General features: G+C 38.5%; 1 protein-coding gene across 1 annotated transcript in view; it reads left to right on the forward strand.

Annotated features, from left to right (window-relative positions):
* EDIL3 (EGF like repeats and discoidin domains 3) overlaps positions 1-16,365 on the forward strand; it is a 263,167-nt gene that overhangs the window by 214,518 nt on the left and 32,284 nt on the right. Inside the window, exon 8 of the mRNA XM_063295452.1 lies at positions 275-459. Within this exon, the coding sequence (XP_063151522.1) occupies positions 275-459 (185 nt within the window). The remainder of the gene's footprint in view (positions 1-274; positions 460-16,365) is intronic.

Raw genomic sequence — 16,365 nt, forward strand, 5'->3', positions numbered from 1 at the left:
TCAGGGTTGAAATTTATAACATCTGAATAAAGCTTTAGTCAATCGATGAGTAAAGTGAGCGTATACATGAAATCTTCTTTTGCTTTCTTCTCAGTTTCAAAATGGTAGTCTAAAATGATGTTTCTTTGTCCAAAAGTTAAATGTAATAACTGGACTTCCATTGCCTGCAGTAAAACTGAGCAATTTTAATGTGAATGAACACAATGTCAGAAATTACAAGTCACTCACCAGAAATTACAGGTCACTCACCAAAGATCTTCTTTCATTTCTTTAGGTTGCTCTGAACCTCTGGGGATGAAATCAGGACATATACAGGATTATCAGATCACTGCTTCCAGTATCTTCAGAACACTCAACATGGATATGTTCACATGGGAACCCAGGAAAGCTCGACTAGACAAACAAGGCAAAGTGAATGCTTGGACATCAGGGCATAGTGACCAGTCACAGTGGCTACAGGTGATAATTTTGGCTATTAGGCTTTTTGTAAAAGAGCAACTGCTATTTCAGATTAGATTAGATTAGATTAGATTAGATTAGATTAGATTAGATTAGATTAGATTAGATTAGATTAGATTAGAGGATAGGGTTATTAAGGGGAGGGGGAACAGATAAATTTATAGAGTTTACTGAATTAAAAAAAATAGAGATATACCGAATTTAAAGAATTCAAGATAGTAATGGGTATATTGAAATATAAAGGTCTATGATGATATAGAGTATATAGGCTATCTAAGATCTCTCCATTGAAGAGGGATAGCATCATGCCTAAATAATGTAAGAAGTAGTTGGATTGCCAATAATACTACCAAATCTTTCTTTTTTTTATTACTGTATGTTCATTTGATAAGAAAAGACAAGAGATATAGTAAGGTTTCATTTATTTGCCTTTGAATAACAAACTCTGCTTAACATTTCCTTTGGGGGAATTAAATGATTAGCATCTAGATAATCTTTCTTTGTACATACTGAATTGGATCCATTAGATACATGTGATAAGGCTAGTAGAGACATTTCATTAGCCCTATTTCTTCAAGACCCCCTCTAATCTCTTAGAAATGCTACACAGTAGATCAAGGGACTATTCTGAAATAGGTAGACTTAAGTATCAGGCAGAAACAGCTTCTATGAAACAGCTTCACCAACAAAGATACCAACTTCTGATCTTCAGGAATTGTACTTTCCTCCCTTTTCTCCACACTTTATCCCATTTAAAAGGGTTCTAGTCTTTAGTGGAATACGGGAGGGAAATGAAGATGTATTTATTTATTATGTATTTAAATGTATTGGCTACCCAACTCCAGTGGTCTCTGAGCAGCATACAACACTAGAGAAACATAATACTGCTAAAACATTGAATCACACAGATAGCCCAGACTAAAATACAAAACAACAAAACAAAACAGGAACCATTGAACAAATAATAAACATCACCCCCAGGCCTGGGACCAAAGCCAGGTTTTCGAAGCTTTCCAGAACCCTAGGAGAGAGGGCACCATCCTCATCTCTGGGGGGATGCTGTTAGAAAAGACATGCTTCCTGGGACCCACAAGATGGCAATGTTTAAAGGGGGGACCTGGAGCATAACCACTCTGCTGGAATGTACTGGGTGGGCAAAAACAGTTGGAGATAAGCAGTCTCTCAGATAGCCAGGCCCTATGCCATACAGGGCTTTATAGGTAATAATCAGCACCAGATGAGACACAAAGTCTGCTTCTTCCAATTGATTACAAGTGTCTAAACTGGAATCCAATTCAGGAATTCTTTATTTGAGTTTCCATAGATCTGTTATCCATATGGAGGCAGTTATGTGAATAAATCTCTTTAAATCCAGGTACTTAAATTTAATTTGAGTAAGTGTATAATCAACTTGATTGTGCTGTTAGAAGACTATCTGAAATGAGCTGAATAATGGATAATCACAGATGCCATCTGGAAAGTTCTATGTGATTGGCTGGCTATGTCATATCATGTCACAGCAATGGAAGCATAGTGTCTGATTTTAATTAAATATTTTTGAAGCACGTGTACCAGATCAGATTTACTGAAGCAAATTGAATTATTCAGATACTCTTCAGAAGAGCCATAGAACTGTAATTTACTATTTGTCAAAGAGATTGAAAATTTGGATTTGATTAATGAGTTAAAAAAAAACTTATTCCAGCTCCATATATACTTGGCAACCTGACATTATTCACTTGTTTATTTTTTACAGCAAAAGCTTTCATTAGGCTCCTTGATAAGGCTCCAGATCTGCATTTCTCTACCATGCTTAGCTCTAGTAAGATTGATTCAGCTCTGTGAAACTATTAAGAAGCTGTTCACATTGCTTGTTTTCAGAGTTAGGATGATTTACAGAAGTTCCTATATAGGCTAATATGTAAAAGTGCAACAAATCACCAGACAGAAGACTATTTGACAGGTCACTGTTCAATATACATATTAGAAACATTGTATATGGCAGTGATTTGAATCTGCTGTCAGGAGGGGAAAGGATGCTCAGCATAAAGTCTAACTGCAACAGAAATGTGCTACTAACCCCCTGCAATCATCTCACATATAAATTATGACTTATTAACTTTTTTTTAAACCTGTGGTTGCTAAGCAATTCAACTGTATGATTACTGTCTTCACTCTGGGCTTAGAGAGAAGGAAAAAGAAGAACTAGCAATTCCACTGTGTATTTACGATTTCAAGCTGTTTAGATTCACTCAATTCGCCTACAGATGACCAGGATGCTCCTGAACCAAAGGGAAAGAGGATGTTGATCTGCCCATGGGCTACCTTGTTTGGTCAACTGTAAAACAAATCCACAGAATGAATTGGTTAGCCACATTGCACCTTGGCTAAAAACCACTAGTTTCTGTGAAAAATTAAATGAACTGGTTCTGACCTTGAAAGCCATAAACAATTTGGATCCACTGAGGGAAAATCTTTTGCTGCCACCATTCAGTGGGATCACCTGAGGAGCTTCAGCTACAGCTACTCTGGGTCAAATCCCACTCAGCAACTGGGGATCAAACCTTCTTGAAGCTAGTTCTGTTCTTTAGGATGCATTTCGTGCTGAGTTGAGAGACCTGATCTCTTCATCAGCTTTTTAAAGGCTCCTAAAATACACCTTTTTAAACAGGCATTTAAATGTTCAGTTTTTGATCTTAATTCTTTTAGTTATGGTCACTTTAGAGAGACAGTTTGGTACAGTGGTTAAGGCACCAGGCAAGAAACTGTGAGTTCTAGTCCTTCCTTAGGCACAAAGCCAACCAGGTGCTCTTTCTGAGCCCTAGGAAGCAGGCATTGGGAAACTACTTCTGAAATCCTGCCATGAAAACTGCAAGGACCTGTCCAGTCAGCCCTGGCATACGCACACACACACAGAGAGAGACAAAAAACAAAAACAAATGGTCACTCAGGTTTTAATTTGGATTTTATTTTTTATTTTCTTCTCCTTAGCTGCAATTAAATAGAGATGTGTAGGCCAATCAATGGGCAATTTTTTCCTTCACCCTCAGATTATACTGTAGAAAATGAGTAACAGAAATCTAAATTCAGCAGCATGATTTTCCAAAGTGCTTTGCTCTGGTAGGCTTAATTTACTGACTTTTTTGTTTTAATTTCCCCAAATTAAAGAGACAAAACACTTTTGCATCCCTATGGAAACTGAGTTCTGTTTTTTGTTTTGTTTTGTTTTTACCTGCCATTGCCCTGAGGGCTCCAGCTGAAATTTAAGGATCTGTTGATCTTTTGTAATCCATTTCCTCTTCCCCATAATGAATACAGATAACCCTTGACAGTTTGTGTTGCCTCTGAGTGAAAACCAAGTGTTTCTCAAAGCTCAGAAGGGTGTTGACTCTTCCAGCCAAAGTAGTGCTTTGCAATAGAAAGTGCTGAAAGACATGCCTCTGTTCGATAGTTTGAACATTCCTTAGTGTTCCCCTTTTTTGGTATGGGGATATAAGTTGATTTTTTTCCAATCTGATGGCCATTCTTGTGTTTTCCAAATTTGCTGGCATATAGCATGCATTACCTTGACAGCATCACATTGCAAGATTTTGAACAGTTCAGCTGGGATGCCGTCGTCTCCTGCTGCCTTGTTATTAGCAATGCTTCTTAAGGCCCACTCAACCTCACTCTTCAGGATGTCTGGCTCTAGCTCCCTGACCACACCGTCAAAGCTATCCCCGATATTGTTATCCTTCCTATACAGGTCTTCCGTATATTCTTGCCACCTTTTCTTGATCTCTTCTTCTTCTGTTAGGTCCTTGCCATCTTTGTTTTTGATCATACCCATTTTGGCCTGGAATTTACCTCCAATGTTTCTAATTTTCTGGAAGAGGTCTCTTGTCCTTCCTATTCTATTGTCATCTTCCACTTCCGCGCATTGCTTGTTTAAAAATAATTCCTTATCTCTTCTGGCTAACCTCTGGAATTTTGCATTTAATTGGGCATATCTCCCCCTATCACTGTTGCCTTTTGCTTTCCTTCTTTCTTGGGCTACTTCTAGTGTCTCAGCAGACAGCCATTTTGCCTTCTTGGTTTTCTCTTTCTTTGGGATGTATTTTGTTGCCACCTCCTGAACAATGCTGCGAACTTCTGTCCCGAGTTCTTCCAGGACCCTATCTACTAAGTCCAGGCCCTTAAATCTATTCTTCACCTCCACTGCATATTCCTTAGGAATATTAGTGAGCTCATATCTAGCTGATCTGTGGGTCTTCCCTAATCTCTTTAGTCTGATCCTAAATTGTGCAAGAAGAAGTTCGTGATCTGAACTACAGTCAGCTCCAGGTCTTGTTTTTACCGACTGTATAGATGTCCTCCACCTTTGGCTGCAAAGGATGTAGTCAATCTGATTTCGGTGTTGTCCATCTGTGGAAGTCCATGTATAAAGCTGTCTCTTAGGTTGTTGGAAGAGAGTGTTTGTTATGCAGAGTGAGTTGTCTTGGCAAAATTCTATCAGCCTATGTCCTGCTTCGTTTTGTTCTCCCAGGCCATACTTACCTGTAATTCCAGGTGTCATTTGACTGCCCACCTTAGCATTCCAGTCTCCCATGATGAAAATAACGTCTCTTTTAGGCATGTTGTCCAGTAGGTGCTGCAGATCCTCATAGAACTGATCTACTTCAGCTTCTTCAGCATTTGTGGTTGGGGCGTATATTTGGATCACTGTGATGTTAGATGGCTTGCCCTGAATTCGTACTGAGATCATTCTATCATTTTTTGGATTGTATCCAAGCACTGCTTTAGCCACTTTACTATTAATTATGAAGGCTACTCCATTTCTTCTGTGGTCCTCTTGTCCACAGTAGTAGATCTGGTGGTCATTTGATGTGAAGTGGCCCATTCCAGTCCATTTCAGTTCACTGACTCCCAGAATGTCTACCTTTAATCTTGACATCTCGCCAATAACCACATCCAATTTGCCCTGGCTCATAGATCTTACATTCCAGGTTCCAATGGTGTGTTGATCCTTAGAACATTGGATTCACCGTTCACCACTAGCACCGTCGGCCGCTAGCCGTCCTTTCAGCTTTGAGCTAGCTGCGTCATCACGTCTGGGGCTAGTTGAGCTCATCCTCTGTTCCTCCCCAGTAGCATTTTGACCATCTTCCGACCTGGGGGTCTCATCTTCCGATGGTATACCGACATATCTCTGGTTGTACTGATCCATTTAGTTTTCACGGCAAGAATACTGGGGTGGGTTGCCATTACCTTCCCCAGGGATCGCATTTAGTCTGACCTCTCTGTCATGACCTTCCCGTCTTGGTGGCCCTTCACGGTTTAGCTCATGGCATCATTGAGGTGCTCATGCTCCAGCACCACGACAAGGTAACAATCCTTTGCTGAAGATTGTAATAATAGCTCTTATCAATTCACCTAGAAATATTTCTTGTGTCCCAAACCCGCTTTTGTTGTGAACCTGATTGAGTATACTGTATAAATTGATTCCTTTTGCATTCAGAGTCTCCTGGCAGACTGAGAAAAATTATGCCCATTTTCCTTCTGCTTCAAAGTGCATAAAATTTCTTTAGGGCAGGATATGGCTACTGAAAACAAATGATCGTTTGCAGTTTATAAAGTACTGAGATGTGGCCTCACAGAAAACTTTGACAATGTGTTTTTTATTGAAGATGAAGTTAGAAACTACTAGGCCTGCACAAATTATCTATGCTGTGAAAGCTCCACAGTGTAAAAGTGTAGCAAGGCACTGTTTCTATTCTATTGCTCCTTAAGACTCACTGGGGAAGTCAAGCAAGATTAACGGGATTGGGTACATGCACAGCCATCATCGTGCATGACATCTTTTTACTGGACATCCCTGTGGAATTGATGTCTGTGTATAGTCACCAATACAAATCCATGCATACAATTGGGGGAGATCTTTAAAAGCATTTTGTTAAGATTTCTGGAGGACACAGCTGCTTTAACATGTCAAGGAAAGGAGTTTTTCTCACACCAACACCCTTCATAATGTGGCCTTTCACTTGGTTTGAAGCAGGAATAGCAAGCAAGGCTTGATTCACCAGACAAGAGACCAGGACTATGGATGGTTCCAAGTGAGTCCTCCTGGCTGAGTTTCTCATCCTCACGAGCTAGATAGGCAGATCTTATCCCTGCCACATTGCCAGCATTATCAGGAATTCGTTGAATTAGAAGATATTAGCAAGGCTGTACTCTCTGGCTAGGAGGATCCTCATTATGAGACTGCCTATTTCTCTTGAGGATTCTTCATCCAGGTCTTCTGCAATGTGATGCAAAAGATCTGAAATTACTGGCAGTGACAGGACTGAAATAAGACAACCATTTTCAAAGTATGTGGAAGAAGAAGGAATACCAGCTCTGATCCTACCACCACCTTGCTATACTGGTAGTAGTGAAATGCTAGTTAAATTAGGTGCCTTGATTGCACAAGGCTTCTAATTGTTCAGGGCAGTGTAATTGTATTCAGGAGCTGGTTCTTAGGCTGTATTTTCATTTCAGATTTTCCCTGTTAAGGTTGAAAGGGGAAAAGTGACAGACCTGGATCATGTACTTAACTCAGCTTCATAATTAGAATAGCTGAATGCCTGAAAAGTGCTCATACTGTAGGACTAATTAACAGGGTTGACCTCATTATGTCTTTAGGGAGGGAAAGAAAAAAGCTGTATCTGTGAGCTGGAAACTTGTATTGAAAATAGTCTAGATATTTCAATGAAACTGAAGGACACAGTCCCAGATTGATTGGGCAGCTCACCATACAGCAAGAAGTAAAAGCGATATTAAAACAGGATCAAAAGCAGGTTTTAAAATGCAAAGAGTAAATGAAATTGAAGACTTCTTTTTAAGTCTAGATGCATCAGACCCAAAATAAAATATACTGTACCTGATCAGATTTTTTTTAAAAAAGTCTTCATCTAATTCTTAAAATTGGTCAGAATAATTACCAGATGAGCATTCTGAAGAATTTAGCAGCATTTCAAAGATTATCACTGTAAAAGCCCTCTCCTTCTATACCATCTGTCAAAACATTGATAACTGCTTCCTGGAGAACAGCTTCAGACAAATTTAGCTGAAATCAATAATTTCATAATGCTCTGATTTCCTTAAAATAAGTCATTCTCCCATAAGCTTTGTAATAGCATATAGGCATGAATAAGCTTTATAACAGGTATGAATGGATGTTTTGATCCATATCAGAGGTGAATCACATATTTCAAGGAAAAAAGAAAAGAAAAAAAGAAATGAAATTATTTCAATGACCTGTTCTGTAATTTTAGAAAGTGTTATAGACTCAGACAAAGTAAGGTGTTTTAAAAGTCAGAGGAAATGAAGTACCACTTACAATAGTATTTTTGTTTGTTTGTTTTTAACACTCATTCCTTTGGTATACAGTCTATCCCAGGGTTTCTCAGCCAGGGTTCCATGAGAGATCACTAGGGGTTACCTGGGTGATCACAATTTATTTAAAAAATTAATTCAAATTCAGGCAACTTCACATTGAAGAGGTAGGTTTCATTCTTTATTTTTAGTTTAAGAACACTGTTAATGCATATATACAGGCCTACACATGAAACAAATATAATAATTTTGTAACTTGTGGCCTATATTTGAGCCTGAATGTGCAGGGGTTTCCTGAGGCCTTAAAATTATTTCAAGGGTTCCCCCAAGGTCAAAAAGGTTGAGAAAGGCTGGTCTATCCAATGACTTTACTATGGTTCCTCCATGTCATGTCTGAAAAATATTCAGCTTTTTTTTATTTCACATAGTATTAATTCCCATTAATTGTAGTAATTAGTGATGCAACACACTTGACAGCATCCAAGGGCAATATCTCAGCAATGCATTTGGTAAGATTCTGTAGGTCATCAATTTATCCTTGTTGCCCTGCATACAATTCTGAGCAGAATCCATTATTCATATTAATTGTGTGAGTTAAAATGTATAAATTGGCCTTTTGAAAACTGCTTTTACCTTTATCAGAGCTTGCATTCATTATTCATTTTATGAAAATGTTTATAGTGACAATAGAATTTACGTGTTCCATTTCAGTAAAAACAAAAAAGGCTTAATTTATTTTTAATGTAGCATTTAAAACATTAAAATGTAGAACCTTGGAACAATAATTAAATTAATTCCAGTTTGCCACCTACAGTGATATAATTAGTGGGGTAGAGCAAGAAAAGTCTTCTGAAACTTTATTTTACAGGCAATATCTCCCGGATTCCATGAAATAGCAGTAATTTGATTTGATTTGATTTAATTTAATATATTTAATTTTGCTACCACCTGATTCCAAACGAGTCTGGGTGGCTCACAATATAACAAACAGTAAAATACAATATGAATAATGAAAAACAAAATAAAAATAACAAACAAGAATAAGAACAAGATAGTGGGCTGACCAGCAATACATACCAAAAAAAAAAAAAAAAAAACGCACAAAAAACAAAACAAAACAAAAAAACTATTTATTGACTCCAAGTTCTGTTTTCCTTTCATGACAACATGTTAAATGGAGATGATGTATTACTGGTTACAAAAGGAAACTTCATTGTAAAATCTCTGGCATATGAAATAATTAAAATGTCTCATTTATGTGATAATAACTTAATAAAAATATTTGACACATTTATTTTTTATGTGCAGCTAGATCTAAAATCGGTCATAAACTTTGAAAGTCCAATCCTGTATGAACACTTCTTAAAGCAAAAGAAGTAACAGTCTCTATTGCACTAGAGCAGCGTTTCTCAAACTTGGCAACTTTAAGGTGTGTGGACTTCAACTCTGGCTTCATGCTGGCTGGGGAATTCTGGGAGTTGAAGTCCACATATCGTAAAGTTGCCCAGTTTGAGAAATACTGCACTAGAGGATTCTTTCTTAACCTTGCATTTAGAGGTTTGAGGGAGACAGTCTGGTGTAGTGGTTAAGGTGCTGGCCTAGAAACCAGGGGACTTGGAGTCCTGGGCCTCCCTTAGCCATGAAACCTGGGTGGGGGTCTTTGGGCCAGTCATTCTCTTTCAGCCCAACCCACCCGGCAGGTTTGTTGTTGTGAGGGTAGTAAGAGATAGAAGCACTGTATACACTGCCTGGCCATATACAAAATAAAGATGGGATATAAATCTAGTAATAAATAAGAATTTCCTAGCATGGTATTTAGTGTCTGGGAGTTCTGGAAGTTTAGTTTCGATATTAGAGCCCCGTGGAAATCTGTACCAGGTAATCCAGGGTTTCTCAACCAGGGTTCTGTGGAGCCCTAGGGTCCTGCAAGAGGTCACTGGGGGTTCCCTGGGAGATCACAATTTTTTAAAAAAATTATTTACATTTATATTTGCATACAAAACATTTATTTTTGTGTCCATTTCTAGTAATATCCTCCCTATTTGCATATACTGTTCACATTTTCTTTCTCCGAGGTCTTTGAAACAAGCTTCTCCCCTTCCCCCAGAGCAAGTTGCTCTTTCCCTCCTTTTCTTCCCCAAAAGCAGATCATTTTATTCCACTTTGCCCTTGGTTCTGATTGCTTCTGGGTGACTCTCACAGTTAGACTTTTTTATTTATTTTGTACTTTCTGGCAGTCTTTCTTCTATTTTTTTTAATTGCTCTTTGTTCTAAGCCATTCCAAGACTGTACAGACTTTGGGTGGTCAATAGAGGTGTCCAGGGCTGACAAGGGGGTCAGATTTCCTCACAATGTCCGAATGCAGACTCTGCCCCTTGAGCGCTTACATGTGACATCAAGATTCAGTGTGAAAGGGCAGAGGTGACAGCGTGACATGACCAGTCATGTTTTGTCATCATGGGTACATCATGGCTAGCTGAAGATACCTATATTAGCTGACAAATAATAATAAATTAATACAATTTGCATTTTGTGATTCAGATAATTGTGTACTTGTGTGTGTCTCTATTATGCACATTTTTCTGTGTGCTTTTTCCTTGTGCCATATTTACCCAAAAGGAAGCAACCCTGAATATCAGATTATTCCCCACCCAGAAAGGGATGATTAGATAGAGAAAAAAATCAGACTATTAAAAAAAGTCTCCATTGCTATATTTGCAGTGAACATGAAACAATTCTCCCATTTAAAAAAATAAATTATTTCTCAAGAAATGCCTCTTCCACTGAGCCCAATTCAGTATTCACATTACTGTTTCCATTTTAAAACATGTCGAAATTAAAATTCTGAAAAGTAGAGATTTCAGCACAAGCCCTTTTCCAGTCACATATAGGATTTCAAAAGTAGAAATTGAGTAAATTCATCTAAAAGCAATGAAGCCATTACTTCACCATCTGAACACATTAAGCACTTTCTCTTCTGCATTGGGTCTTGTACATTAACCCTACACCAGCGTTTCTCAACCTTGGGAAACTGAGAATTTGGGAAGCTGGCTGGGAAATTCTGGAATTGGTCCACACGTCTTAAAGTTGCCAAGGTTGAGATACACTGCCCTATTGAGATTGTTGCTCCTAGGATGATCAGGAACTGGTCTATTTCAGTTAGGACTGAAAAGTGGCCTTTCTGTCCAGTGCTAGACAATTTTTTATAATTTGGGAGGGGGGGTTGCTAAGACTATGAAGAATAGGAGTTTATAATTTAACAGCAAATACTAATATAAGAAATCCATCCCTGCAATGTTAGTACTTGGTTCTGTCTGTCTGTCTCTATTGCTGTAGAGATGTTTGATCTGCCTTATATTTCATTGTGTGCATTGTCCTTTTATTTAGCTATGTGAAAACTATTTTATCATTTAGATTTAAATAGATAGATAGACAGACAGACAGACAGACAGACAGATTATCATAGTGTAACAATTTTAATTATATCTATATTTGCAACTATTCTATTACTTTCTTCCATCCATATACTTATATAAAGGGGCAACTATATAAAATGAATAAATTGACACATTTTTAAATATTGCAGTATTATAACAATATATGGCAGCTATGTGGCTAGCTTTACCTGCATCTGTCATTACTCAGAATGGGTTTGGTGTACATCCAAATACAACTTGATTTTATCGTCATCAATCATTCCTATTGTACTCAGTGATGTGGAATTAGCAGCAGAGAAACACGGTGTTCTGGAGGACTTTCCAGACAGATGGAACTAGACCCTTTTTTTTTAGTAGCAGCTATGCTTATTTTTGTTTCAGTTACAAAACTCAAAATACTGTATCTTAAGCGATAACCTGGTTTTCTTGGTATAACTGCACTTGCAAGAAAAGACAAGATGCTTTTACTATGAGAATACAGAAATTATTCACTGGAATTAAAAACAGTATGGATTAGCAATTGTAGAAAAAGATAAAGGGTTTGATAATCTAAAGATGAGTTCCAAATCAGAAATGATATATTGGATGACATTGCATCCTATAAGATGACCTGCATCTTACTGTATGTGATATTAGCCTAATCCAGTCATTATTATAAGAATTTAATATGGCAGGTCATATTATAGATTTAGAGGTCTATAATATGAAATAGATTTATTTCTACATTATGCAAATCAGCTTTACATTTCCACCATACTACTTTGCATAAAGAGGATAAAAGAAGTAGATGAACAGTTTTTCTTGAAGATGGGTTGTGTATAAGAGTTGCACATTTATTGGTATCATTCTGCTATTATGAGATTAACCAGCACATACAAAATTGTATTATAGAATCCTAGATGATTTAAGACTATCCATCATCATAAGCACCAGTTTCATGTTGCTTTATCTTAGTCTGCTTTCTGGCAACATTAAGACAAAATATAAAGGCAGATTCTGTACCTAACTGGCAAATTATAAATGGGAAGCATTTGTCATTTCCTTCTTGCATTACCAGTAAAATCAAGGAAGTCATGTTGGGAAGGGGTTAGTGGTGACAAATCCCCCTCTAATTAATCTTAATTAAAGACTAGTACATCAGAGATCTCCTTAGAAGCCAATAATCAAGGAAAAAATTATGAATTATATAGTTGTCATAATCTGTCAACCATGGAAAAATGCATCCACAATGTAGCATATAAAATGAAATAAAGTATTTTATTTTTCCTCCTCCTCCTCCTCCTCCTCCTCCTCCTCCTCCTCCTCCTCCTCCTCCTCCCCCTCTTCCTCCTCCTCCTCCTCCTCCTCCTCCATCTTGGATCAACAAAAGAATTAGATAGATATAATATATAAGCATTTTTCTATGCACCTTAGTCATTATTAATTTCATCATGATAATTTATATTGTGTGTAAAAATATGTTCCAAAGATTTGAGAAACATCTTGAAGAAGTATTTGTGGGTACTTTGGGAGGCAATGAAGAAAAAGTCATTGCAAAAGCAAAAGCCCAATTATGCAGTGTTGATTATTAGTAATTTTTAAAATTAGGATTGTCTTTTCAAACACATTTTTACTTATGGAACCTGATTCATCTTCCTCTTATTTTTGAATGAAGTCCTAGACAGTTGTCCTGCTTGACTCTCATTAAACCTGTTCACATCCTTTCCCATTCTAATCTAGAGAAATCAGGAGTTTGTTGCTGCTGCAATCTCAATAAAAAAGGACTGTACTGCCCTCTTCTTTGCATTGTGATTGTATCAGCTATCTGAAATGACCATGCCTTTTCTATTTTTCTTTTCATTGATTCAGTTTAAACCCACCTTTTCATTCAGCGGAATACTCAGCTGGCTACATAGGAATGGCTGCTAGAATAGTTCAACAAGAATTAATGCCTTATTGATTTTGTTCAGTGCACTAATTTGCAGCCCACTATTGGGCTAATGCACCTGGCAGGTACGTTATCTCTGTTCCCAAATTTCAGAGTAGCTCCTAACTGCGTGATATGTCTGTGATTTATTGACTATCAAACCTTTCCATGAATTTAAGTGACATGCCAGCATTTAATCTTGTACCTTTCTGTTGAATAAGAAAAGCTCGATCTGAATTCTTTAAGCAAACTGTGGCCCAGATTATAGTTCCCAAAAGTAAGACGTTCAGATACATTTAAAATAATGACTGGTTCAACCATGGATCCATATAATTATTTCTAATGTGGCAAATGACAAAACAAATGTTGGGAAATCATGAGACATGCTTTGCTGCTTTTGTATGTATATAGTGATGCTGCAGAAACATATATGTAAGGTTGCACTGCAACATTCTAACACTCATTTTGTTATGATTAAACCATTGCATTCTATGGATACCTTTGCCTGCAACAGACCCAATTGGCTGCAATCTTTAAGGATCAATTTGATCCAGATCTCAGTAAATCCTACTGTTGGCCTGTGTTCACTGTTTACAACATTAAAATGTGCAGACTAATAATACTAAGTGGGAGCATTAATGAATCAGTTCTGGAGAGAGGGTTGCAAAGAACTAAATCCAAAAAACCCTCTGGTGTTGGGAACTATATACAGGTAGATCTCATTTAGTGATTGCCTCAGGCAGTGACTGTTCGAAGTTATGACAGTGATGAAAAAAGTAACTTTGTGACCAATGCCTGCATTTACAACCTTTGCAGCATCTCTCTCTCAGTCACATGTTCGTCATTACAGTCAGTTAGTTGCCTGTGCCTGACCTGTTTTTTTTCTCCCCACCCCTCTCGTAGAGCAGAGAGGTTGGCTAAAAAGTGATCTCTTCCTAAGCTGCTTTTCTCTGCAGTGCAGCACTTCCCCAAAAGATGCTAACCACAAGTTAACAAGCTAAGCTCTGTGACCTTAATTAGCTGGCCCACAGCTGTTGCCTGTAACTGACAATACTGTAATATCTTTCCCACCTTTGGCTTTTCTTTGCCTCCTAAGCAGCTCAGGACTCAGAGCTGTGAGCATGCTAGTCAAACAGCCAGTGCCAGAGCATTCCTTTCGATGTGTATTCCCCATTGTGTGCCTATTTACTCTCTTGTAATGCCTTCCTCTCCCATGAATGTAAATACAAACATTAATTTCCTTCTTGCTAATCATCCCTGCACCAGAGTGAGCATTCCAAAGGGCAGGGGAGTGGGGAAAAAGGGCTACAAGATTTGCCCTTTTAGTTGGCTTCCTTGTGAGTCAAGTTTTCCCAATGTTTGGGCTCACCCAGCTATTCTGGATTGCATCCTTCTGACACTGTAAAGCAAAGGAAAGCTGAAGGAAAATCGGAAGCACAGTCAAGGTCACTTAGCAACTACATAACTTAGTGACTGAGTTGCTGGTTCCAACTGTTGCTAAATGAGGACTACCTGTAGTAAACATTCAAGAATAGTAAGTGTAACTTAAATACTTATTTCTACGGGACACTTTCCTATTGCACAGTTTTATAAAGTTGCTGATGGTCTCTATGGTAATGCTTGATTACAGGTAGACCTTGGGTTATGACCATTCAGCTACTGTTCAAAGTTACAACAGCACTGAAAAAATGGACTTACAACTGGTCCTCGAAGTTGCAGCCATCGCAGCACACCCAAAGTTATATAATCAAAATCTGAGTGCTTGGCAACTGGCCCACATTTATGACTGTTGCACTGTCCGGCAGTCAGGTTCTCCTGTCCTATGTGAACTGCTTCTGCTTCGACTCCCCCCACCTGCTTATCTCCCCCCACCCCATTTCTGCCCTTTTGGCCTCCCTGCATGGCTGAGATGAAGAAGCCACTGTATTCTGCCATCACCTACCTGCCATTGCCACCCCCAGCTGACTTCATTGTCTTCTTTGCCTCGCCTCCCCTCTGCTGGACTCTGTGGTGGCAAGGCAGTGGCGAGCATGCAAGCATGACCCCTGGGTGTCTGTGGGCTGAGACTGCTGAAGTGAGGCAGGCCTACCAGGAGCCTGGCAGCCAGGAAGGCGAAGGGAGGTGGTGGTGAGCATGCATGCATGACCCCAGGCCAGTGTCGTGGTGAGACTGCTGAAGTGGGACAGGCCCTCCAGGAGCCTGGTGGCTGGGGAGGTAGAGGCAAGCCTTGTGCCAAAAGAGCCCCCATACCATGGTCTTGAGCCTGGGTTAGGTATACATGTTTGTTTTGTGCTGCAAAGTCCCTAATTTGCATAACAATATACAGTTATTCACTAATGAATATGGTATACCTCTTTTCTCATACAAATTAGCCATGTGGTAATAGATTCTAAAATTATATTTTCTGGTAAATCACAAAAAGTATATTTTGGCTATAAGACATATTTTAGATGTGGCTGTGGCGGGCTTCATCGTTCAACAATAAAATACGAGATTTACGATGAAAGCAGTTCACTAATGCTGGCTTGGTGTTCCTATTTACCAGTAAATGGCAGTATTTCCTTATGTTTGAAACTGGTCTCCTCACACTGTAAGTGATGTGACTAGACTTGATGAGTTATAGCCCTGTTTGTTTATGCGACAAGATGTATGTAGAAAACTTGTGAATGGAACAAGATTGCATCCACTGATTCCTCTCCCATACAACATGCTTTTGGTAAGTGTCAATAACTGTTCCATGAATCTACAGCCTGTAGTTTATGCCTGCATATCCTGCCTTCTCCAAGGGTCACAACTGCTTATTGATTCTAACATATTGCTGAAATATATAATTCTATTAGTTTGAAGGCCCCAAATTGGCTGAATTTTAACATGTGAGAATAAATTACATTGTCACATGTACTAGTAATTTTTATGTTCCATAGTTTTAGATAAGAAAAGGAAGGTGGGGAGGGGAAGAGCCAGGATAAAAGCAGATACGAAACTGCAAAGTGCTCATTGCTTCTTTGGAAATACTGAACTTGTGTTTTTTAATAGCAGTTCTACCTGTTGTGCAGCTCAGATAGAAGCACCTTGATGTCCTTGGCTAATGCTGAAAAGTACTAACCAGGACTGGACCTAATTAGAATTTGGAGGGGACACCACTAGGAAATCCTACAGGACTGTAGACCTGATTGAATAAGGCAAAAGCATATTATTTCTGTATTGTTG

The sequence above is a fragment of the Candoia aspera genome, chromosome 2, assembly GCF_035149785.1.
Source record: "Candoia aspera isolate rCanAsp1 chromosome 2, rCanAsp1.hap2, whole genome shotgun sequence".
NCBI lineage: Eukaryota > Metazoa > Chordata > Lepidosauria > Squamata > Boidae > Candoia > Candoia aspera.